This window comes from Onychostoma macrolepis, chromosome 23 (genome assembly GCF_012432095.1).
Source record: "Onychostoma macrolepis isolate SWU-2019 chromosome 23, ASM1243209v1, whole genome shotgun sequence".
Taxonomy (NCBI): Eukaryota; Metazoa; Chordata; class Actinopteri; order Cypriniformes; family Cyprinidae; genus Onychostoma; species Onychostoma macrolepis.
Window position 1 is genome coordinate 8,205,376 of NC_081177.1, and position 26,962 is coordinate 8,232,337.

Consider the following 26,962-nt stretch of genomic DNA (forward strand, 5'->3'; position numbering starts at 1 on the left):
AGACATTATATTAAAAAAAAAACATTATTTTAGCTGAAGTATTTGTATCAATACTGTGTGTGGGGTAAAAGGCCCCCTTTGTCACCTCATACATTTATAAGATTTTTAAACAAAATAAACAACTTGAATGATTTATTTTCACACAAAATCTGTTGCTCCATTAATGTTCAATACAACGTATATATTTTTTCGGCAATTATACATTTTAATTGCGCAGCGCAGTGAATACCACATTTTTTCTTAAGGTGGGCCTTTAGCCCCGTTGTACCCTACTGTGTATAGAGTAGAAAAAGTAAAAGAAACTTACAGGTTGTACGTCAAATGAATGACTTCCAGGATTCTGGTTGTGGGTCTGAAGACCTTTCCTCCGTTCTTGTATATTGATTGGGGAAGCAGAGTGGGCAGGACTTTGAAAGCACTCTCCCTTTTAGCATCTAAACCATAAGAATAATACAGTGCAAGCTGTGAAACTGATCTCACAATCAAAGATGTTAGTGATGTTAGTGACGTTCTGGCAGAGGTGCTGCTGCTGTGTACACTCACAGAAAACAATGTGCTCAAATGTTAAAGATGTGGGGCAGCTCCTGTAATATTACCTTGACTATCGACAAAGACATCAGCTCTCAGCGATATCTCTGACTATCGTCAATACACTATACTATCGTCTATCTGCACAACCCCACTAACAATTTAACCATTTCAAATTTCTGTAAACGAAACCATAAAATCTAAATTATTTCTTACCATACCAAGTTTTTCTAGAAGCCTGGGGAACTCCTTCAAGATTTCTGGGATGCTTGTAGACCCATTACTGCGAATCCACCATTTCTCAATTTTTTTTGGGAGGCAAAGCAAATTCTGTAAAACAAGGATGAAAAACTGGGTTAAAAGCTAGCAAAACCATACAGTATGCCAGCCTGGAAATCCAGTGATCTGCCTATAATTCATCAATCTCAAATACAAATTGTTATTTCTAACAGTAACATATAAAGAACACATTACATGCCCTGCGTCCCAATGTGCATACTATCCACCCTATCTGCCCAAAATAGTAAAATTACTACTATCACATAGAATTTAGGATGGATAGTATGCACATTGGGACGCACCCATCGCCTCTCTAACTTACTGTTAACCTGGATAAACTTGTGTTCTGATTAAAGCAACAAAAGCATTCACTAAAACAGAGGAAGGACCTCAAACACCATGAGAGATTAAGTCTAACTTTAGACAACATTTTAAGTAAAATATTTAAGAATATTACATACCATTTAAGAATAATATTACATACCTGCAATATTGTGGTTTAACTTTAAGGGTAGCTAATGCAGCTAACGTTACCCGAGGAAAAAAGAGCGCGAAAATAAGTTATTGTTGGATTCGGCACGTCGCAGACATTTACTTGAAAAAAATTTTAGTGCGAAAAGATCTAATTATGACAAAACATTACAAAGCCACACAGAAACTTTACACAGACAGTAAGTTAACTGTCAGTTATTTCTGACCTAATAATAGTTCATACCTTTTCCATGAGGCATTAAAATATAAAACTTTGCACGCGCGCACACACACACACACACACACACACACACATATATATATATATATATATATATATATATATATATATATAACTAATATATAGCCTCTCTCTCTCTCTCTATATATATATATATATATATATAACTTTTATATAACGAGATTGCTGAGGCCTTTTTTATTCACAGAATAACGCTAACGTTAACCCCGCACAGCGAAAGATCAAATATCACATTAACCGTGAAATCATTGTGTTCACCACAGCTTATAAAAATAGAGGTAAATAATCATATTATCATATTCATTTACCTTATAATCCTGCTTGCTGCGAGCTGCTTGACCGTCTGACGACGAGACGAGTGAAGAACCCAGAAAATTCGATGAAGAGGAAAAATAAACAGTGGTGAAAGAACCCCTTGCAGTCATTTGACCCAGCACTAACAACCCAACTATGTGTTTACAGTACCTCAAACAACCCAGAATTATGACCCAGCACAATTAACCCAACAATGTGTTTACAGAAATAACCCAGCACTTTTAAGAGTGTATGTTCCCCTTGCTAGTGCTCTTTTTTTACCTGCTGGGACAGGTATGCTTTTTTTCCCCCACAAAAGCAATATCACCTTGTTTTGATGTTGAAGTCATGCACATAATAGTGCAACAACCATTTCAAGCATTTTCTATGGTTTATACACAGCAAAACAGCGTGTAGGCCTATTAAGCTATAGGCTATAACTAACTATAAAGATAGCACTGTGAATGATGATATAGTTGTCAACAAATGGGATGCTACATTTTATTCAAAAATAAATATCTTAAATATCTACGATTTTGGCTTTAATACGATTTTCCCAGGAAACCTGGCATCCTCCACGATTCCTATTCTTTCCAACAGAAAAGCACTTGAATGCGACATGCTTGTAATCAGGACTTCTGAAATTGGAAATAGGAAATTTTGATAGCACACAAAGGCAGTATTATTCCTTATTTCCTTACAGGAATCCAGAAAATTTCATTACCCACTTCTAGATGGAGTCATACAGCTGCAGCTCACATGCATGAAAGTGGCATGTTTGAGGTTTGAACTAGTTGATACAGGAAATCAGCAGTCTATAAAGAGGTTGATTGGCAAAAAGTATTTTATGTATTTTGAAAATACAAAAATACTAAGATTAAATGTATTTAAATACAAAATACATTTTATTTTTTTCAAAGGTATTTTAATACAAAATACAAAATAGTATTTTGTATTTCTAATACATCCTATTTTAAATACATGTATTTGAAATACTGCCCATCCCTGCCGATACATTATTTTCAACTTTTTTATTATTTCCTCAATTTTTATTGAAAATAAATGGCTTTTGAAAAGGGAGAAAAAAGTTCGGCAAAAGGTGGATTCGAATTCGGGTCGATCGCATCAGAAAGCACGCGCCTTATCATCTAAGCCACTGTAACGAACGCTGAATGAATTTGACTATCCCAATCACACTTTGGTGGGCGGAGTTAGTGTAAATAGCCTTTGCCAACAAGGCTGGCTATTTGCACTTAGTGTAAATAGACACTCCGAAAAAAAATTATTGATTTTGATTGCTTCCATTGTCCTCATTTGTAAGTCGCTTTGGATAAAAGCGTCTGCTAAATGACTAAATGTAAATGTAAAGGGAAAAAACACAGAGGTGGCTTCTTATCTTAATATTTTTTTAAATGAAGGAAGTGTTTAAAATTAATATAATATTAATATAAAATATAATTTAATCAACATAAAATATAACATGAATTAAATTATTATTTCCAAAATTTAAGCACAAAATTATCGTTCCTTGTCCTGCCGCAAGTAGCACACGCGCATTACCATAATGTAGTTCGCTGTTAATTATCCCACAGAAGCCAAAATACTCATTTAAAAAAAAAAAAAAAAAACCTTAAGCATCTTGAAGACATAATCATGTCCGCAAACATGCATCATGCATGCTTCATGAAAGAGAAGGCAAGTATTATAGCACACAAAGTGATCATTTTCATGCTTAACGTGAATTTGTATCTAATGCTTCGGGATATTACTATGTTTATTGAGATAATAATAAGAAGGTTCTGATTTAATGATTACAGTATACAGCGAGCCTTCGCTCCTTGTTGACTGATATTTAAACCAACGCTGAAGTGAAGCTTGTGTGCTGCTTAAGCATCATTGGCTGAACAGAGTAGCAACAAACCACGTCACACTTCAGCCCCGCCCTCTGTCGTCACGGGCGCGTGAGACACAAGATGCTGCATTGAGGGCTGATGATAAAGACAGGCCCACATTCTTATTCAGACACTATGAATCCCCGAAGACACTATGAAATTTATATTTAGGTACGTTTTTACATCTCGTGCGAGAAATTCCCATAAATGCCAATTATTACTTGATGTTTTATGGAATTGTATAGAGTAGGCTGAGGCTAATTGTCACACATTTCAGTCCAGTTACTATTTCTCAGGATAGGTTTATTTCTGAATGTCAGTTTATGTATAGGCACATATATACATTTTTTTAGTACAAAATAAAGCGACATGTTGACTGTATAGGATAAGTTGTCACAATGGTAAATTATTATAGCATATTATATGAAATATAAAATAAATTCAAAGCATAATTTAAGCCAATAACAGATATTATAAATACTAAATTAAGTCATTTTTTAAGTAATAATGATAAAACGTGTAACACTTATATTGTCCCAGATATTAATATGACAAAAAAAAAAAACATTTCTGACAAACAGCATGTGAAAATTTGCCCCAGTTTACCTTATGGTATAATCATAATAAGTGGTCATAATAGGAACATACTATTAAATAAAATATAAAAATGAAAAAAACAACAACAACTAACTATTAATTGATTGTTAATTGATTATTATATAATTAAAAATATAGAACATTAAAACAATCTGCCCTGACATAACCGTTATGAAAAATACCCTTGTCTGACAAACCTATTTGTATCATTGGTATCGTAATATGTTTGTTTTTTCCCCCCATATCAGTTCTGAGGTCTTACCATTGCAGCTCTAAATCTGAAAATAAACGTGAGTATGTCTTTTTGAAACCTTATTTGCAGTTTGAAACCAAAGTCTTATTATTTTTTGTAACGGTTGTCTTGAATTTACCACAAAATCCTGTTTGCAAGAAAGCAGCCTATGAGATGGTGACACTTTTTAAAATCAGGAAGTGAATTCAGAGAGAAAGAGAGAGAGAGGAAATTCATGCAAGCAAAACTACTTCTGCTCTGAGCTGCATACCTAGAGTCTGAACAGCTTTCTGCTTCTCTACGTGACATTGACATGAAAGAACGGGCAGGAAATGCTGATGGGTTACAGGAGAAACTCCATGCATTTTGAGCAGTCACATTGGTCTAAATATGAATAGCACAAATAAAGTTACACACTCAACTGCAATTAGAGCTGAGGTGAGAAGACATGAAAGCTTGAAAAACACCATAAACAAATTTCTCAAACAGTTGGAGAGGGTTGAGGACCAGCAGCTCAGGACAGGACTAAAGGTTTTCATCCACAGCATTCAAGGTGAGCCTGTCATGAAATTGTTTATTTTGTCCCCTAAAACACTTGCTGATAGGTTACCGTATATCGTTTTGCCAGGTGTGATGTTGACTTTAGGGTCTTTAGGGGTCGAAGACTAACTTGCATGCTGTTTGAGTTTAACTCTATGCTCTGATCAGAAGAAAACAAGTTTACTAATCGTTCATAAGCTCCTTGTGTAAGTTAAAATGCACATTTGCGAGGAATTAGGCTTTTTACTGCTATTGATTGTTCCTTTTTTGCAGTATTATATTTGTTATCTTGAGCTTTGTAATAATGTCATATTATAAAATGTCCCATATGTATATTTTAGAGAAGGCAGACAGATAAAAAGGAACATAAATGTTTTAACTCGTGTTAAATTAAATTATACATCCAGCAGACGTCTCCAAATGCACATGCTCCTCCATTAGACTGTGATGATGAACTGTTACTACAGTCCGGATGTAGAATCAGAATCATGGATGTTAATTTAAAGAGGCCCAGGTTAAAACATTAGCACCATCTTAGAGACGTTGTCATGCTGGCAAGCTTTTGAACATGAAGTGCTGGTCCATTTCCTGTCTGACGCTCTCTTGCTGCCCACGAAAGCCACATCCTCTACATCTCAGGCACCACCTGTCTATTGAGTGCTTCTTTTACGCTTTGTATCTGACCTAATTATTTTTAGTTTCCACAAGATTACACTTGTTTAGTTTTTTTGGGGGGAAATTTGTTGTCTGATTTGATTTAATCTGGCATCCATCGAGCAGGACATAAAGTTCAGTTATGAACTTTTATACATTTCTAAACATGTATATGCTGTGTTAGCTGTAAGCATTGACGTGTGCATATTTTAAGGTCAGAACATATGGTGTCATTGACTAATGCATCTTTAATATACTGTTTGTTGATACTCCTTATAATTTACTTCCTCCTCGCACTTCCTCTTGTAAGCGTTTTAAGCATCTGTCACACTGACTCAATATGAAGACTTTATGAGCATAATCATAAACCTTATTTTTCTGTAAGACAGAGCTAAAATTAAAACCAGATATTTTCAGTACTGTATACAGTATGTAAAACTTGCCACAGTGATGTTAAGATATTCTGGGTGGTCTCTGAGGTATTCTGGTTGCTTATGATATTAATTATATCATATAGTCCCTAGATTTTTAACCCATTTTATTGTTTTCCATTTGATCACTTGCAGTAACCAGCATCGCTAATGATGTCTGTAAACAAAGTTGCAGAACAGACCAGATCAAATAGTAAAAAAACAAGTGGATGCTCTTTGAATATGATTTATGTAGCCCACATAGTCATATGATTATTCAAATTATGCTTGATGGGAATAAAATAAAAGTGAAGGAAACTGTAAAGGGGAAGTCATTGCTGTTGGCTTCTGAGCATAGGGATTTGAGAATAGGACTGACACATTTAAATGTTGCTTACTGCAGGGAGCCAAGAGAGTGGGAGACAGGCAGAGTGACAGCGAACTAGGGAAGAAAGAGAAAGGGGAAATATATTTATGAGTGCAAGATCTCCAAAACAGAGATGTCTACTGTGAAATGTTATATTTAGCAGAACAATAATATGCTACATAAATAAACAAATGAGTGCTTTGTAGTTTCTGATGAAAATGTGAGTGGCGTTTACCTGTGCTTGCCAGGATGTTGCTATGAGGTTAATAAGGTGTTTTGAGAGGTTTCTAGCGTGTTGCTAGACTAGCGTCTTGTGGTTGGTTGCTAGGGTAATTTCTTTCAGAATTTACGCTACTCGTGCCATTCCAAACCTGCATGCATTTTGTTTTTCTGTGTCCTGTTTCTGTGATATTTTGAAAAACATCTCAGTGGGGAATTTTGGGTGAACTGTCCCTTTAAGAGTTTGTTGAAATCTGTAACCTTAACTATGAGCAATAGTAATAGTGACTAATCCACTAATCAATAAAGAAGCAAATCAATAAAAAGAAAAGAAAATGAGAGACATTCAAACAAATAACTGAATGCCCTCTTCCTAAATGTTCAGTTGAATTGTGTACTATACGACACCTGTCTTCATGATTGATAGCAATCAATAGCATATATTATTGATTTGTTAACTCAATACGACTGCCAATAAAAAGGCAACTCCTTCCTCTACAAGATTATTTCTTAGAAATATATATACAGTATATATATAAAATTTCAATAGGGTGATGTAATTTTTTTTTCTCCAGATATCCAAATAGTTTTGCAAATTATTATTTTTTTTTACTCTCATCCCTGCTACACTCTCAGAAAAAAGGTACAAAAGCTGTCACTGAGGCGATATTTCAAAAGGTACGCCTTTGTACCCTAACGGGTTCATATTAGTATCTTAAGGTGTACATATTAGTGTCTAAGGTACATAGTACCTTTTGAAAGGGTTCTGCACCAGAGACAGCTTTTGTACCTTTTTTTCTGAGAGTGTATTGACTCAATTTGACTGTAATATTTACTCGATGTACAATTTAATCAAGCCCACTTGACAAACAGATCAGTCAATAAATTTGTCAATAATATTGCATGCCCTCACACAATCACTGACTCATTCATACACATCTTGGCAAGGACAGTGAGTGCACAGAGCAGGGGGTAAGATATGGAGATAGCGAATGGGAGCCAGAGACTAGATGGAATCAGTGCATGAAGGAGGAGGAGTTTAGCCTCGGAATACCTTGGTAACAAGCAAGCTCAGTGTCTAGGAAAGAAAAGGTGGGGGGACACGGCAGCTCCTGAATCACTGTACTGACTGTGACTGTGATATGTGGCACATTGCTGCCTGATACGGCACTGGTGCAAAATTTGCTTGATTGATGTGTCAGTCTCGATTAGCTTTGCACGTAACCACATATTTGTGTTTTTCTTGTGCGGTTGACCCTCTTTCCCTGTCAGAACCTCCAATGCTTTACAGTCTGTCTTTATTCCTCAACACATCACTGATTCTCGCTTTTTAAGCAGAAGAGAGTGTGCGAGTGAGAGAAAAGAGAGGGAGAAGGCAAGAGAGGGAGGGAGGGAGGGAGGGAGAGCGAGAGGAGGGGGTAGCAGGCTGTGGAAAGCAGGGGCTGGGAGCTGTCTGGCTGGTGACAAGGGCAGAGAGAGAGAGAGAAGCAGGAGATGGAGAGAGCAGGGTATTCCTGCACGGTGCCGTTCTGCGTGGGTTTGAAGAAGACCTTCCACTGGAGAGATCTGAGAGACCCTTGTTCATGATGCGTGACTCGTCTAAACCTTTGGCGTGAGATGCAGCTTCCTCTCTAGAACGAAGCATGATTTTCTTGCGTGTCTGCTTTATTGACATCCCCGACTGTTTGACGCACCGATCACCGGAGGCGTGATGGATAGACTCTGTGTGGGGACACTGGGATCTCTCTCTGTGGACTTGCCGTGAACATTTGCACCGATCCATGTGGCATGTAGACTGACTCCCCAGTTTGACTCTTCAGTCTATCAGCGTCTCCTGCGCACGCCGTGGAGCAGGTTGGTGAAACGATGTGCCTTGATCTGAGGTTACCAGTTCTGCATGTCTCCCAGATGTAATTTTACTCTTTGTCGTCCTTGAAGGAATTTTTGATCCTGTTTCTATCTCGTGCATTGTCATTTTTGCCTTCGAATCTGCCTCTTGTTGAATGTAGTCAATGGAATCGGGAGCATGCTTTTCATGCAGGTGTGGAGAGGTGGGCACATGTCTGCATGCTTAAAATAGGTGTGAGAGGACAGCAAAATGAATAGGATGAAATCTGGGAAGAAACATGAAGGTGTGAAGGAGCACAAAGGACATTAGCTAATTTTTTCTCACTCTAGGGAACGAGGTCACGGTTCACTTCTTTTTGACATACTTGCCTGAATTGTCTTATTCTGTGATTTCTTTCTGCTGTGGAAGACATTGAACAAGCGAAGGAGAAGATTATTTGACTCTTTGAATTTATTTTCTGTCCTTGGTCTGTTGAGAAATTCTGGACCACATGAACCGAACCGGGACGTCACAGTCAAAAACCACCTACCTTATCTCCCTCACGCTGGTGAAGGTAGAAACCACTGAGGAGAATGAGTTGGAGAGGTCCAGGCCGGCTGTGGGGGGAGCAGCGTATGATTCTGATGAGGCGAAACATCTCAAGCACACTGGATCCAATAATGAGGGCCAGGAACGGCAGAAAATGGGTGAGGCTGTTGAGCTGGAAGCTGGAGAATCTGTCAAATTCTCAGTGGAACAGGAAATACTCCAAAGCCCAAGGGAGGACAAGGCACTTTTTGCAGATGGTGTTCATCCCCAAAAATCAATGATCTCACCCTCCACAGAGAATGGAAGAGCCAGAGAGCCAACTGGAATGCCTCAAACCTCTTTCCCCCGAGATGTAGCCAGGCATCTTGGTGACATCCCAGTCCGTGCGACCCAGCGGCCCGTGTCGCTCCTTAAAGCTCATGGCGGTGGCCGTGAATTCAAGGAGTCCAGAGAGAGCATCCATGCCTCCTCCAAGAGCCTTGACCGTAAGGACAGTCGGACCAGGATCCAATCCCCGACCAGCCCGACTCCTGGATCTTTTCGGGCATCGTGGGCTGTAAGCGAAGTGAAACCTTGCGATGAAGACCTCAAAGGGGGTGTTGGGATGAAGAGGCCCACTGAAGGGGACATCATAGCCATGCGAACCCAAAGCCCTCGAGCTGAGAGATTAAAGGCGGGATCTACATCTCTTCCGACCCCGGTCGCCTTGATTACCAAGCCTCAACGCAAAGGAAAGAGTCGCACCTTGGACAACAGTGACCTGAACTGTCTGTCCGAGGACCTCCTGAAGTGCAAAGGTGGTCAAATGGTAACAGACTTTAGAACAGCTCAGTCCCAGGGGGCTTCAGCACGTGACCGCAAGATGCTAAGATTTATTAGTGGCATTTTTACCAAGAGCACTCCAGTTGCAACCAGTGCAACCATTGTGACCCCGGTCTATAGCACCATTCAGAGGGAATCCAGTGAGGAAGAAGGTAGGAGAACATGACTTACTCATCCATACACAACTCAAACTCTCAGATAAGTAGAAGTAGGATTGTTTTTCAGAAAATGGGAGGGTAGTTTGCACATTTTGTGAATGAGGGCTTCCTTTTACATGAACATCTGCAATGCATCTACAAGTTTTCTAAATGCTACATTTACATTAAAGGGATTGTTCACCCCAAAATAGTGCCATTCTAAACCCAAATGACTTTATTTCTTCTGTGGAACACAAAAGGAGATTTTTTTTTTTTTAAATGTGTTTTTATCTATGCAGTGAAAGAGTCTAAAACAATATTGGACCCCACTGATGTTTATTGTCTGGAAAAAAGGAATTTTAAAAAAAACTTATTTTCTAATCCAAGGAAGAAAGAAAGTCATACAGGTTTGGAATGACATGAGGACTCATAACACTTTTTATTGTTTATTCAGCTGATATAGTGTCTTCTTGTTTAAGTTCACATTAATTTTAAAAACTGACATGTGGAAGTCTATACACACATTTAGGGGAATTCTGGTTTTATTAATTCTAATGCCTAGGGATGTAGATTTAAGACGCTGAAAGCATCCTAGTCTTTTCTTTATAACCACCCCCTACTGTTTCTGTTTCTGCACTGGAAAAATTGGAATGGGAAACAAATTTGATAATACCCATGCCACAGGCATCATAATTTTGCCCAACATCCTAATCCCATCTTTGATGTTCCGCCCACTTCCTGTATTCTGATCTCATTCTTTCACGGAAGCTTCAATCCTTTCATCACCAGCCTCTTAATTTCAAACCATATTCAGCCATGAATTTTAGCACTCTAAACTGTAGGTGAAGCATTGGTTTTAGACGCAGGCAGTATCTGAATCCACAGGCAGCTGAATGGATAAGCTTCACTTTTGCCACATTTCAAACCCACCCGAGCGAAGTCGGTTTTGCTTTTAATGTTGCAGAGATGCCTTCAACTCATTTATATTCAGAGCTTGTTGAACAAAGGATTTATTTCAAACAACGTCTATATTTCTCGACAATATAGATTTGATAATTAGGCTCCTCATTTGGTAAGATATAATTGGTAATTGCTCAATTGCACAACTCAATATAGGGGTGTGTGGTCTATATCCTATGAGCAAAAGGTCTGATGTGTCTGTACACACAACGCATGCGCACACAAAATATTTACGTATGTGTTCTCCGACTGAACAGAAGCAGCGGCTGGAGGTGGGGTTGTCATGGCAACAGGGAGGGCTGAGAGAGTTGCCTGTTGTGTGGCTGTGTTATGCCAGGGAGCGAGCCACAGATGAAATGAATGGGAGTGAGGGTATGCGAGGAGGGGTCCTTTTGAAAACGAGAGAGACCAGCTTTAGAATTTGACACATAGAGCGTCCGTTTAGATGGAGGGGGTGTCGTGTGGTATATGGCACATAAGGATCGCACTGTCTAACCGCACTGGCTCGACTCCTGATGTGTCCTGCCGTACAATGACCTCATAGAATTGCACTGAATTCGGAGGGGGTTAAACCTCTTCCGTTGTGTCGTGGGTGGCGCGTGAGAGAGGAAACTGCAAACGACACAAGTGCCAACTCAGATCGTAAGCCGTGAACTCCTGCATCTGTGCGTCGTGAGCTGCTTTAATCAGTCCACGGTGTATTGCACCGAACAAAAGCATCTCACCCACCGCTTGATGCACCCACAGCTGTGAAGGCACACAAAAAAATGAGGTGACATGCCCGTCTATCACTGGGTGCCGGGTCTGAACCGTTGGTGAAAAATAGCGAGCGTGTGCTAAGACTTCCAATATAAAGCGGAGAGGGGTGTGGGAGCTCCATGCTCGCTGCTGCACGGATACACCTGCAGTCCTTCACGCCCTGTGAATTATCAGAGATTTATAACACCTCCAGATGAACCGTCATCCGAGGCTACGGTGCAATCAAAATGCACTTCGATGCAGCACAGAAATGTGCAACAGAAGGGCAACGCCTGATCTGTGTTTAAATGGACACAGATTGGTCTAAGAAACAGAACTGACTTTGATAGTCACGAAAAATAACGTGGTGAGATGTGACGTGATAAGGTCATTAATTCTGCTGCTCCGTAAGTGTTGTGATCACCGTGTAATCATAAAATCTTGTCAAACTCGCTCTTCCTGTAAGTGAGTCATCTGAAGTTTCACGTCACTGACATCAAGGGTCAGAACGAGGGGATTTAAGCCGTAGATCAATATGAGAGATCGTCTTTGGAAAACAGAAATGCGGTAGCATCAGCACATATCCCATTCCATTTTCTGTTATATGATTCATTCATCTATTTTTCTGTTGTACTTTTATTAGTGGTGCTTGCTAAGCACCTCTAATGCAGACCAGAATATGACCAAATATAGAACCCCAAATTGATCTGAATTAGATATGAGACTCTTCCTGTTTACCTTCTTTTTGTCATTGGTTTAATACCATGCCAATGCAACACCTTTCGAGATATCAAAAGTCTGTTTAAACTAAGTTTGGTGATGATCACATGAATTCCCAGGAGTGTTTAAAAGCTTGAAAAAAAATCCACATTCAATCTGAAATAGCCTACTTCCTGTTGTGCGGAGCTAATGACTAGTATAGAAAGTTGTCTGGCTTCATAAGAATGATATTTAGAGAGTTTGGTGACTGCAGGTAAAACTAACCCCGACACTTTTGTCAAAAGGGGTCACCCTGTTAAAAATAGAATATACAACTTGGGGACAGATTTTAATTTTTTTTTTTTACTTTGGAAACCACCTAAAACCACTTAGAAACTGCATTACAACACATTAAAACACAAACACATTAAAAGCCTCTCAAACACACTGCAGTGTCATAGCATGGGGGAGAGGTGTTTTTGTCACTGATTTGAAGTTATGACTTAACTTTGACTTGTTTTTTTTTGTTTTTTTTTCAGCATCTTGTGCCAATAGCCAGGAATGGACCCTAACTCGTGCTATTCCAGAACTGCGATTGGTGAGAAAAACACTTGTTTATTTTTATTTTTTTAATTCCTTAAGCATGTAAACAACGTTTTAGGCATACATCTATGAAAACAATATTTCAGTTGGTTAAGTGCACTAAAAAGATTTCTTTTTAATTTTTGTCATACTGTTGAGTAAGGATACATCTTTGCCTCTAGGGAAAAAAAAAAAATCTCAAATGAGATTTCTTTCAAATCCAAAATGTTTCTTCTAAACACCAACAAAATTAAAAGAGGATAAATGGAGTCTTTTTCTTAAATCCTGCTTATGCTTCTCGTGAGAAAAGACCCTAGTAGTCTCAAATGTGTCCTCAGGAGTTTCAGATGAGATCTTAAAAATGTCATATTGATATAAATTGTCTTTTTTGAAGTAGAATATTATCTGTCTGCTGCATACAGGGGGTTCTGGGTAGCCTTCGCAGCGGAAAATCTGCTCTGGTAAACAGATTCATCACAGGAAGTTATCTTCCACTTGAGTCGCATGAGGGTGAGAACTTCGTTGTTTCTCATCTCTGCTACGAGGACTGTCATTTTAACCATTTAGGGGCATTATTGTTCTCTTATCTTTCACTTTTGTCCTCTTTTTCTTCTCTGGAAGGCGGAAGGTATAAAAAAGAAGTGCTGGTGGAGGGACAGAGTCATTTATTGCTGATCCGAGAGGAATCTGGCCCACCGAGTGCACAGGTGTGTTCATTTCTGCAAAGTAAACTTGAGACAGAAACACAGTATGCAAGACAAAATATTTGGCTTAAGTTTGCATCTTCCTCTTTTTTATACTTAACGGTAGTGTGGCGGTAACAAACCACCAGCAAGTTGTCCTTCCCATTAAACCAGATGTGTTTAACTAGAAACTGAAGAAGAATTTTTGCAATTACGTATATAGTATGAGCAATTGTTACACAATCTAGAATACTCTGGTTCTTTTCTGCAGCCTATATATTCCTACAGCGAATATAGGAAATAATAAGAATTCTGCATTCTTATGTTTTGTTATGAATTGCTTCTGACACATTTGTAAAATTGAGCTTGCGTAGCAAGAAACATTTGCATGTACATATTCATGTAGAGTATATTTTGGGGCCTTATAATGCCAAAAGATAAAAAATTTAGTTTAAAACAGAGAAACGTTTACTAGCATTCAAAAGTTTGGATTCAGTAACTTTAAAAAAAATGTTTTTGAAAGAAGTCAGCTTTACCAAGGCTGCATTTATTTGATCAAAAATACAACAAAAACAGTAATATTGTAAAACCCTATTAGGTAACACTTTATTTTAAGGTGTCTTAATACAACGTAATTACCTAATTAAGTACTTAGTAGTAGCCGTTGTACTTGCATGAAAAAAAACTGTACTTACCATGTAACTAAGTTATGGAATAGCCTGTAATTACAGTTTGTAATTATTTAGATGTAATAGGCAGCTACTGTTACACATATGTAGACCGAGTCTGTTACACAGCTACTTGTACACTTATGTACAGTAGCTTATGCCTGTGTAATATTCTGTAATTTTAATGTAATTAGAAAGGTATTACATGTATTTGAGCTGTGTACTGGTGGGTTAAATCAAACTAAGGTGCAGCTGGATAAGGTGTACAGTATAGATACACATGAAGTACACTTAAGTACAATATTGATGCACTTTATTTTAAGTAGCTTATGCCCATGTACTTACATTTATAATTATGTTGTATAAAGTCTGCAACACATATGTAACAATCTTTTGGTTACATAAGTAGCTGTGTAATAGTAGCTGTCTATTACATCTACATAGTTACAAACTGCAAGTACAGGCTGTTCTATAACTTAGTTACATGGTAAGTACATTTTGTTTACTGTAAGTACAATGGCTACTACTAAGTACTTAACTAGGTAATTACTCTGTATTATGGACACCTTAAAATAAAGTGTTACCCACTATTACAATTTAAAATAACTTTTTTTATTTTAATATATTGTAAAATGTGAATTATTCCTGTGATTCCAAATCGAAATTTTCAGCATCATTACTCCAGTCTTCAGTGTCACATGATCCTTTAGAAATCATTCTAATATGCTGATTTGCTGCTCAAGTAACATTCCTTATTATTGTAAACATTGAAAACAGCTGCTTGATTTTTTTTAAACCATCAGAGATGTAGAAGAGTTTGTTTCTTCATCAGAACAGATTTGGAGAAATTTAGCATTAGATCTCTTGTTCACCAATCTCTGACCAAACAGCTGATAAAAACACTCCAATAATCCACAAGTAATCCACATGACTGCAGTCCATCAATTAGCATCTTGCGAAGCAAAATGCTAAATGTTTATAAGAAACAAATCCATCATTAAGGCATTTTAACTTTAAACCATTGCTTCTGGCTATAATGAATGCAAAATTTCTCAAAATCTGAGGGTGATTAACTTTCAGCAAATTTAAATTTTTGGTTGAACTATTCCTTAAAAAGCTATTCCTTTTTTCCCTCTTTTTCATTCCTAAATTTGTGATTGTAGATCTGCAACTGGCTTGATGGCGTCATCCTAGTTTTTAGTCTGGAAAATGAAGCAAGTTTCCAGGATGTGTACAAGAACTACAGTGAGCTAAGCGCACATCGTAACATAGCAGAAATCCCCATTATAGCGGTTGGAACGCAAGGTAAGAGCTACTTTTGTCATGGTTTCGGGGTGATATATTGAGCGATATGATGTTACGTACAAACTCTATGTTTGTTTTTCTTCCTGCAGATAAGATTAGTAGCACTAATGCACGTGTGATTGAGGACAAGAGAGTCCAGCAGCTGTGTATAGATGTGCGTCGCTGCACTTATTTTGAGACCTGTGCCACATATGGACTTAATGTGGACAGAGTATTTAATGAAAGTGAGTTTCATCTCAAAGTAGGGGCTAAAATAGCACAATACTTTTGAACAGGATCCAAGTGTTGATTGGACAATCTTGTTTCCCACTTAGTGACTCACAAGATTGTCGCTGCCAAGAAGCAAGCCGCACTTCTGGCCTCCTGTAAATCTCTCCCAAACTCCCCGAGTCACTCAGGGGCCTCGACTCCAGTGTCAGGGCCCGGACAGGTATCTCAGGCCTCATGAGTCTGTCTGATACTTGGATGAATCTCATGAAAGCTGTCAAAAATGTCTGGGTCACTTTCTCCTTTCATTCAGTTCTAATTGTGGGGAATTGTCATAATAATCTAATTGTCATTACTGTAATTCAAAAAAAGTTGCAAATGTAAAAAGTATATTTGTGAAATAAATTATAAGCATTTATTATTTCTCATAGTAAATTAAATGTAACTTTTTTTTTATAATTTTTGAGTTTTTTCGCACTACAATATTGCAAATTTGGGGAGAAAATTGTCACTTAAATTTATATAATAAATTAAATTAAACACTCTTTTTTTCCTTTTTCTTTTTTTACAATTTTTGTTTATTTATTTTTATTATTTGTTTATTTATTGAAATATGACCTGGACATTTCTTTGTGAGATATTTTTAATTAAGTATTTTACTTAATTAAATACCGTGATGGTGTTGTTCTGTCAATATTGCTGAGTATTGTTAGAGTGTAAAAATTTGCTTTGACAAAATGTTCCGATCTGATTCATTAAATATTCTTTGCTTAATTATATGCTATGCAGAAAACCAGATATTTAGTCACATTTTGGTTGTATTTTATTTCAGTACTGTGGTATGAACTTTAATTACATCAATAATTATAATAATTTATAATAATTAAAGTAACTTTCTTGGACAAAAAAATTACACAGTTATATTTTATTATAGATCGATTACAAATTATTACATTTTAAAATGGATTACAATTTTCAGACCAATGCATCGCACATTTTTACACTCCTGTTGTTGAGCATTTGTCTGTTTTGAGTGATTGTGAAACTTTTCTTGTCTCCATCCATCTGTCTACAACATTCACCATTCCAACCTCTGTCTCTCCATCTCCATCCCATCATCCTCTCTTAGGCCAGTAATGGGGGTCAGAGTAGTGATTACCCCTCCTCTTTGCCTTCTACCCCTGTGATAAGTCACAAAGACATACGGGGTGGGGCAAGTGGAGACGGGGGCTCGCAAAGAAATCTGCCCCGACGACGGACATCTTTATTTGCGGTTAGTTCTTTGAGCTCATTACAAAGAGTATCAAATCTTGTCAGATAGATTTTATGCAACACCAGTGAAACTGTACAGAAAATTTGATATTATATCATTCATATTTTAAAATACAATTGGACTTAAATCTGAGTGATACCTCAGAGGTGATGTGTGTCATTTTTTGATGTTGACTGGGAAACCTGTTCAAAAACAGTCATTGTTTTCTTTTTGGTGCAGAAATTTCACACCTCACCTTTAAATGCTGTACAACAAAGCAGAAGCATGACTGTATCTTTAGTTCTAGTTTCTGTATGTGAACTCGCGTTGCCACTCTAAAATTCACCTCATCTCATGAGTCACACATGTTTCCTTTATGTGTTTCACCTTCCTCTCATCTGTACTTTATTTAATGTGTCTGTTATTTTAGAACCGTCGCGGGAGTGACTCTGAAAAAAGAGCTTCTGATAGCAGAAGTGACATGAGCAGTCGGTTAGTTCCTATTAAACAGGTAAGTGTAAGACATCAGCATTGACTTGAGGATAAGACTTCTGTGTTGCCCCTGAGGCCCCAGAAAGTGTTTGGACATGTAGAAGACACTTTAAAATGTCTGAATCTCATTGCATTCTGAAAAAAATGAATGCATTTTCTTTGTTAGGGGACTTTGTGGAAACGCAGTGAACGCTCTTTAAATAAGGAGTGGAAGAAGAAGTATGTGACACTGTCAAACAACGGCATGCTTATGTATCATTCAAATATAAATGTGAGTAAGGCTCTTTTGCAATTCATAGGGTTTTCTGTTTATAGAGCACTAAATGCTTCCTGTACGCTTTTGCGTTTTGCAGGGTTTTTTTAGCTTTATTACTTGCATGTAGTGTAAATTTATTATTTCATTTATTTATTAATCAATTTTATTGTTTCATATTTTTAAAGAATTATTGAATAATATTATTATTATTATTACACATTTTTATTTCAGTTTTAGTTATTTTAGTACATTTAAGTTTTTAACTGCCTTAAAAAGTGAAATGGAAAATACTCAATATAAAATATTATTATTCTATTATAAAATTCTATAATATAATAATTTTATGTTATATTTAGTGCTGTCAAACGATTAATCGCGATTAATCGCATCCAAAATAAAAGTTTGTTAACAAAAAGATACGTATGTGAACTGTGTATATTTATGTTCACATGCATGTATATATTTCAGACATTTTTTTTATTTTTAAATATTAAATATTTATTTATAATATAAATTATATGAATATAAATATAAACATGTAAATACATGTAAATATTTTCAAAATATACTGTATATGTGTGTATTTATATATACATAATAAATATACCCAGAACACACATATTATGCAAACAAAAACTTTTATTTTGGATGCGATTAATCATTTGACAGCACTAGTATATTGTTATATTATAATTGCTTATAATTATATTTTGGGTGTGGATTTGTCATTTGGTTGTAATGGTTAAAATCCAGAAAATATTTTCAAATATTGCTCTGTTTGTTGGCCTAGGGTTTTTTTTGTTTGAAAAAAAATCAATGGTACTTGCATTATTTTGCATTATAGTATTTCTAAAACCATTTTAAAACCCCAAAGCTTTTATGCTGTGCTATTTTTGGCTGTAGAAAACAACCAGCGTATTCTAGAATGTGTAACTATTGCTACATATGAATGATTGCAGGAGTTTTTGCAGAACGCTCAAGGTAAGGAGATGGACTTACTGCGAGTTACAGTGAAGGTGCCAGGAAAGCGTCTTCATCGAGCAGTTACTCCCGGTGGACCGTCCCCTGGCCCTACTCTCGTCCCCGTGCCCGGTGTAAATGGACTCGGTAAAGACAAGCAGTCATCCGAAGGGGGAGCTACATGTAAATGAAAAACTTTTTTCTCTCGCTCTCTCATTTTCAAATGTACTTGATCACAAATAAAGTAATTTGAAAGATTTCTCAATGCCATGATTTATGTTTTTTTTTTTTTTTTCCCCAGCAAATCTTCTGACTGTAGAAGAGGCGTCAAGAAGTGGTTTGTCATTTCATAATGATCAGAAGGTGAAACGTTGCCCGTCATCTGTGTCTAATAAAGGCTTCAGTGTGGGTACGTAAATATTTTGTTTATAGTTTCCACTCATTCTTTCTGTAACAGTGTTGAAGAATAACTATTTAAAGGAATAGTTCACCTAAAAATGAAAACTGTCAACATTTACACACCCTCATGTCATTCCAAACCTGTATGAGTTTCTTTCTAATGTTTTGAAGAATGCTGGTAATCAAATAGTTGGTCCCCATTGACTTGCATAGTATTTATTTTCCTAATATGGAAGTCAATAGGGACCAACAGCTGTGTTTGGTTCTTCAAAATATCTTATTTTGTGTTCACCATGAGAAAGAAACGTATACAGATTTGACATGAGGACAAAATTATAATTTTTTGGGTGAACTATTCCTTTAAAAGGTAGAACTGGACAATGGACAATGACAGTAGCTCATCAGCACTTTATTTATTTAACATTTAGTTGTTGGTTCATATGCAGGTCTATTCATTTTGACAGTTCATTTTTAGAATTCATACAAGTCATATTACTCCAAAGTGCATCATTCTATTTATTTATTTATTTTTAATTTGTAAGGTTCATGACTGCCAGCGTTAATTTTATTAGTTACATTCAATGTTAATGTGCATGTTTGATACTGTAAATATTATTTATTGCTAAAAAAAAAAAATCAAATATGAAATATACCTTATAAATAAAATAATAAATGTTATAAAATGCTATTGTATTAATATTATAATTAAATATACTCAATATAATTAATACAAATGTGATTTTATTTTGGGTGTGGGCATCATCAGAATGGTTACAAATCTTTTGCAGGAAATGTTTTGAAATTTCTGGCATCTTTTTTGTATCATCTTAACAGACTCGGGCATTGAGGGGGCTACAAGTCCTCCTTTAGGAAAGGACCACATCCCGTCTTCTCCAATGACTGACAGGAAGAAGAAAAAACGAAACAGAAGTATTAACTTGAAAGGAGACGCAGCGGCTGGGCAGGCTGAGGGTAAGAGATCAGATTTATGATAGATTACCAGACACCACAATAATTCAGTTTCACTGATAAAGCAGTCATTATTAGTACTATGGTGAATAGTTGAGGTGAATTTGCTTTCCTCTCTTTTCCAATGTGGGCCTGATTAATTGCTTCCTTTAAGGTCCTTTTACAATCTCTTTCTTTCCTCTGTCTTTTCTTCCTTTCTTTCCTCTTATCCTCTGCCGCCCTGGACTAATTTCTTGCACCGCAAGCCAAGCGCAAAATGTGGAAATTAAAAAGCTTTGGTAGCTTGAGAAACATTAACAAAACAGGTAACGTGAATGTATGAAACGAGTGGCTGAGCTGACTCTGTCTAGCTGTCTATTCTGCAGTATGTGTCCATGTCCGTCTCTTGTCACTTCATTAGATTACAGCAAATGGGTCTGAGTGTTTCTGTCTGTGTTCATGTCTCTCTCAAACACATAATTATACTGAGACGATACATTAGGCCGAGGACATAGTGGGTGTTTTTATTGATCCCTTCCTCTCGTGTAAATAACTGTTGCTCTCTCCCAAACAGAAGAGGAGAGCGCAGACTTCATCATCATATCCAGCACAGGACAGAGCTGGCATTTCGAAGCCCAAAGTCAAGAGGACAGGGACGCCTGGGTTCAGGCCATTGAAAGCCAGATCCTTGCAAGTTTACAGAGCTGTGAGAGCAGAAATAAGGTAAAGAGGGCAATAAAAAAAATCAGCCTGACAATATAAGAAATATCATTTAATCATTTACTGCACAAACCTTTATAAGCTTTTGAGAACACTTTTGCGCTTATAAGTATCAAAAGGTCCATTAAATTTTCTCTGGTCAGTATATCTGTATAAAGGAATATTTCAGCCTAAAATGATCATTTGGGGAAAATTTACATCTAAGCTTGTTTCTTAATCAGAACACATTTGGAGAAATTTTGCATTGCATTACTTGCTCACCAGAGGATCCTCTGCAGTGAATGGGTGCCGTCAGAATGAGAATCTAAACAGCTGATAAAAACATCACAGTAATTCAAAGTAATCCACACGACTGCAGTCAATTAGAATGGTTTTGGACTGTTTTCGCTTGTAAACAGTCCTTGAACTGTGCATATTTCTCTCCTGATTCAGACAAGATGACTTTTTAGTTTCTTACAAACACGAAGCTTTTCGCTTCACAAAACATTAATTGATGGACTGGAGTCGTGTGGATTACTTGTGAATTTTTGTGATGTTTTTATCAGCTGTTTGAACTCTCATTTTGACGGCACCCATTCACATCCATTGGTGAGCAAGTGATGTGATGCTACATTTCAACAAATCTGTTCTAACGAGGAAACAAACTCAACTACATCTTGGATTGCTTGAGGCTGAGTACATTTTCAGCATATTTTCATTGTGAATTATTCCTTTAACAGTTTCTTACTGCTAAAATCAAAGGACAATAATTTGTGAATTTGATTGTTTCCGGACCAAAAAGGATGCTGATTCATCCTACATACATAAATCACGTTAAGCAGCAATATACTCTACATATGAACAGTTTGCCCTGTAATATTACAAAATAATGGACTTACTTTTCAACTCTCAGGCTCGAAGGAACAGCCAAAGTGAAGCTGTTGCCCTGCAGGCCATTCGAAATGCCAAAGGGAACGACCTCTGTGTGGACTGTGGAGCACCAAGTAAGTGCTGTCCTGAAATAAAGTCTTGAAATGAAAATGTAAACAACAAAGTACAGTATGTTGAGATCTCTGTCATTGTTCAGTATATGAGAACACTTCGGTCTCCTTGCAGATCCAACATGGGCAAGTCTTAATCTTGGTGCTCTAATCTGCATCGAGTGTTCGGGAATACACCGGAACCTGGGGACGCACCTGTCCCGCGTGCGTTCACTAGACCTGGACGACTGGCCCAGTGAACTCACAAAAGTGCTTACGGCTATAGGCAACCATACGGCCAACATCATTTGGGAGAGCTGCACCCAAGGGCGCCAAAAGTTGACACCTGAGGCAACAAGGTGAGCTGACTTTGACTGAATAAAAGTCATTGTGGACAGTGGTTCAGTCATTTTTGTTTTAAAGAGGCACAAAGAAGAGCAGAAAAAAAAAAAAAAAAAAGTATGAAGCATGCACAACTAAAAAAAAAAATGCTGCAAATTTTGCCTGTTAAAATAAAATAAATAAATGCATACACTACAAAATTCAAAAGTCTGGGGTTGATAAGATTTTTTCAATCTTTTTGAAATACGTCTTTACCCACCAATTATTTGATCAAAAATACAATAAAAACGACAATATTGTGAAATATTATTACAATTTAATACAACTGTTTTCTATTTTAATATATTTTAAAATGTAATTTATTCCTGTGATGCAAAGCTGAATTTTCAACATCATTCTTCCAGTCTTCATTGTCACATGATCCTTCAGAAATCATTCTAATGTGCCGATTTGGTGCTCAAGAAACATATTATCAGTGTTGAAAACAGTTGTACTGCTTATATTTATAATATTTTATAATAATTTTTTTGTGGAAACCCTGATACATTTTTTTCAGGACTCTTTGATGAGTAGAAGGTTGAATAGAAACATCACAAGAATTCTTTTGCAATGTTAAAATCCCTTTACTGTCACTTTTGATCAATTTAATGCGTTCCTGTTGAATAAAAGTATTAATTTCTTGAAAATGTCCTAAAGACCCAAAATTGTGCATTCTGCTTGAAGCAAGTTTACAAACCTCCTAATGGCAGAAGAAACACTTATATTCAAAATGCATTATCTGAAAATAATTCTTACACAATTTTGTACAAGTCTCAAACAAGTTTGCTTCTAAATGCATAAACCTATGTTTTTGCAGCATTAACCAAAAACATAAAAATGCAATGTAATGCAAAATTGCAATGATGCGGTCTTCATAATGACAGTGTAAAGACATAATGTCTAATGCGGTTAGCCACTATGATAATAATTTGGCCTTTGCTTTGTGTTTGTCTCAGAGAACAGAGAGAGTCGTGGATCCGTGCCAAATATGAACAGCGGGCATTTGTGTCGCCCTTGCCGGCTCAGTGTTCAGAGGACACAATGTCGTCTTGGTTGCTTAAAGCAGTAATCAACAGAGACCTTCCCAAACTTCTGCTGCTCCTCGCGCACAGCACCAAGGAAGTGATCAACGTCCCGCCAGAGGGAGCAGCACAGCAGCAGCAAAGCGCATTACATGCGGCCTGCCAGCTGGGCGATGTGGTCATGACGCAGTTGCTGGTCTGGGTGAGTTATTGAACCTGTTTCTTTGAGTTAAAGGAATAGCTCACCCAAAAATGGAAATTGGCTGAAAATGTACTCACCCTCAAACCTTTCAAGATGTAGATGAGTTTGTTTCTTCATAAGAACAGATTTGGAGAAATTTAGCATTACATCACTTGCTCACCAATGGATCCTCTGCAGTGAATGGGTGCCGTCAGAATGAGAGTCCAAACAGCTGATAAAAACATCACAATAATCCACAAGTAATCCAGACGACTCCAGTCCATCAATTAATGTTTTGTGAAGGGAAAATCTGCATGTTTGTAAAAAACAAAGGATTTTTAACTTTAAACCGTTATTTCCGGCTAACATATGAATCCATAATAATGCTTCCTCCAGTGAAAAAGTCCTCTCACATCAAAATCCACCAAAATTTGTTTAGAACTGTTCTGGACTGTTTTTGCTTGTAAACTGTGCTTTATCTGTTCATATTTCACTCCTGATTCAGACGAGATGACTTTTTCACTAGAGAAAGCAATATGGATAAAGGACTCTAGATGGAAGCAAAGGTTTTAAGATAAAATGTCTTAATGATGGATTTATTTCACACACGTGTAGCTTTTCACTTCACACGATCTTAAGTGATAGTCTAGAGTGGTGTGGATTGCTTGTGGATTATTGGGATGTTTTTATCAGCTGTTTGGACTCTCATTCTGACGGCACCCATTCACTGCAGAGGATCCATTGGTGAGCAAGTGATATAATTCTAAATTTCTCCAAATCTGTTCCGACGAGGTAACAAATTCATCTACATCTTGGATGGTCTGAGGATGAGTGAACTTTCTTGTTGGGCGAATCATTCCTTTAACTCTTGCACTTTCAGGATTACATTGTTTGCGCATTTCTAATGTTTTTTTGTTTTTTTGCTCAACAGTACGGCAGTGATGTGAAGTCAAAGGATCCGCAAGGTAGAACCGCACTGACGTTGGCACGCCAAGCCGGCAGCAAAGAGTGTGCTGAGATTCTTCTCCAACACGGCTGCCCCAGTGAGACGTCGCCCACCTCCCCGACACCTGTTCTGTCCCGCAAAAGTAGCATCACTAGTGTTGGACGAGTCAATTCCAGGAGGAGGGTCTCGTAACCCATGAACATTCATGATCATATAAACATTTTCTCCAGGACCATTTTTATTTCTTCATACAGAGTTGTGTGTTCTATGTGTCTGTGAATTCCTGTCCCAGGATATCACCAACAACGCTGTATTTATATACTGTATGTTTATCCCTGCGGATTCTTCAGAAAAGGGAAAAAGTAAAGAGAAAAGCAGAAACTCTTAATTGTCCATATTAGAACAGGCTTAGAATGACAGCTACAAAATTTCAACATGCCTTTTTCAAAAAATGGAAACTGTTTAAACAGCTACAAAGCAATATTATTTATAATATGCTGATTAATATTCTGTAAAATAGATTCATTACAAGATAAAATGTAGCTTGAGAGTTTCCCAAAGCAATCTGAGGGAATGTATTTACCATTATGACTGTCATCGTTCTTTAAAATAGACATCATGGCTGGAGGTAATGTAATGTAAGAACATGTTTATATTCAGAAGAGATAGTATTTGTCATTGTGCATCATTTCTAAAAATTATAGACAATAAACTCTGATCTTCAACCTCTCTTTGGCACTGCTTGTTAAGTCTCCATCTTTTTTGATCAAAAAGCCAATCTTTCTACATTTTAATGCCTCAAAACTATCATCAAACGTCTGTTTATTTTCAGACAGATCACCTGGTTAAAATATACATTTTGCTATCATACTGTATGTGTCAACACAAATGTCAAGTGACAGAATAAGATGACTTATGTATTGTGCATTAAAATATTCGTATTGTTTTATGAGCTCATAATGCATGTAAATGCCTAATGTTTCTTGGCCTTATTATCTCATATTTGCATTCATGGATGCATTCGATAATGGTCAGCAATGTGGGTTTGCTTAGCTGCACCTACTTTTCCAATATGTTCGTTTCTAGCCTATATTCCAATATGATTTTTTCAAATTGTAATAATGTTATTTGCTCAAGCAAGAAAGTCACGATTCAAAATGGAGAAATTCCTGAACGAAACATATGAATCAGTACATGAAAACGTACGAACAACGACTTTTAAACATTAAGCTACTGATTCTTCAGAAGTGGGACAAAACAGGGTGCAATATTGGAAAAATAAAATCTTGTACTATGTGCTATGCTTTGATTCAACCTCCCAACTTTTCTCTTTTTTATCAAAATGTGCTTTTTACCTTGGACTGTGTAATATAATTTTGTAACTTTATCTTTAACAGCAATCAAGATGTTTTTAACATTTCAAAACACATTCTCATGTTAGCAGACAGATTACACTTTCACATGTGACCAACAATTCCTCAACAAATATTAAAATATCATAATGAAATATTAAATCTTATTTCCCCTCCACCCCTAACTTTGCTAGAAGTGATAACCATCAATCCACAAAAGCAATATACGCTGTCAGGTCACATATTTAGTATTAATACATTATTATAAAAATTAGACACTATTTTATATATTTAATATAATTAAAAATGACTTGAAAACCACACAAATATGATGATTTCATGTTGAATGTCAACTCCGTCATTGGTTCGTCTGATGGTGTTGACAAATTTGGCATTTCTTTCACACACACAAAAAAAAGTTCATGTAGTAGCCATTTTGTTTTCTCTGTTGATGCTAGATGCTAATAGAACCTGCTTCAGGAGAATAAATTGATCTAAATATTTCAAATAATTTCCACAGAAATTGGAAGATGGTGTTGACATATCATGGTTGTGAAACTGGAAATATTAACATCAGGATTTTAAAATGTTCTAAAACTATAAAACTTACCAGAGCCTGTCTGACACCGATGTACTTTGCTGAGGTGGAGTGTGGCACACGATTTTCCTTTAGAGTGACAGCTGCCCCTGATATTCCCTGATTTTATTACATTAATGAATGTCTGACGGTGTTGACAAAAAGCAGGGACACAACTATGAAACATCCACGTGTCATTGAAAAACAACCTTGCTTTGATATGAGATATTATTAAGTGTTGCACTTGATAAAACAAGCTCTTTTTCATCATTAAAAAAAACCCAAACATTTTTATCCATTTTATAGCTTCTGAATGTTTGAACCCTCCTCTGAGGACACACTGTTTTTGATGTAGTGAGAAGACAATAAGTGTCATAGGTTTGATATAACAATGATAAAATTAAATTGAAGGGGATAATTGTGTTAAACACATTCTATTATTAACCCCCTATAACATTTACAGTTGAAAAATATTTTTTAAACCCAATAGCAGTTACAATTGAATCGGTGAAACATTAACTTTAATAATAATAAAAAAAAAAAAAAAAAAAAACAACAGTATTCGTTCACAAATAGTGTGATTCTACAGATTTG

At 36.8% G+C, this 26,962-nt stretch overlaps 1 protein-coding gene and 1 long non-coding RNA gene across 9 annotated transcripts; one reads left to right on the forward strand and one right to left on the reverse strand.

Annotated features, from left to right (window-relative positions):
- The first annotated feature begins 4,800 nt into the window (after positions 1-4,800).
- Positions 4,801-25,169, forward strand: agap2 (ArfGAP with GTPase domain, ankyrin repeat and PH domain 2). 7 transcript variants are annotated; one of them, XM_058762635.1, is made up of 20 exons: positions 8,194-9,280; positions 9,419-10,096; positions 13,018-13,076; positions 13,483-13,570; positions 13,682-13,767; positions 15,575-15,716; positions 15,806-15,940; positions 16,031-16,146; positions 17,053-17,196; positions 17,606-17,686; positions 17,834-17,938; positions 18,883-19,066; positions 19,185-19,292; positions 20,117-20,254; positions 20,497-20,556; positions 20,805-20,953; positions 21,843-21,933; positions 22,046-22,268; positions 23,247-23,514; positions 24,425-25,169. In XM_058762635.1, exons 1-20 carry the CDS (start codon positions 9,085-9,087, stop codon positions 24,629-24,631), a joined length of 3,258 nt encoding a protein of 1,085 aa, XP_058618618.1. In that variant the 5' UTR covers positions 8,194-9,084; the 3' UTR covers positions 24,632-25,169. The 7 variants fall into 7 exon arrangements, with proteins under 7 accessions (XP_058618620.1, XP_058618621.1, XP_058618618.1 ...); XM_058762637.1 differs by lacking the exons at positions 8,194-9,280; positions 9,419-10,096 and adding an exon at positions 4,801-5,108; XM_058762631.1 differs by having other exon boundaries at positions 8,194-10,096.
- On the reverse strand, positions 20,563-26,544 carry LOC131531689 (uncharacterized). 2 transcript variants are annotated; one of them, XR_009268760.1, is made up of 3 exons: positions 26,402-26,544; positions 21,829-21,957; positions 20,563-20,934 (listed from the first exon to the last, which is right to left on the reverse strand). It is a non-coding gene; the product is annotated as an uncharacterized LOC131531689 (long non-coding RNA). The 2 variants fall into 2 exon arrangements; XR_009268761.1 differs by having other exon boundaries at positions 21,829-21,945; positions 26,402-26,532.
- Between the last annotated feature and the right edge of the window lie 418 nt (positions 26,545-26,962).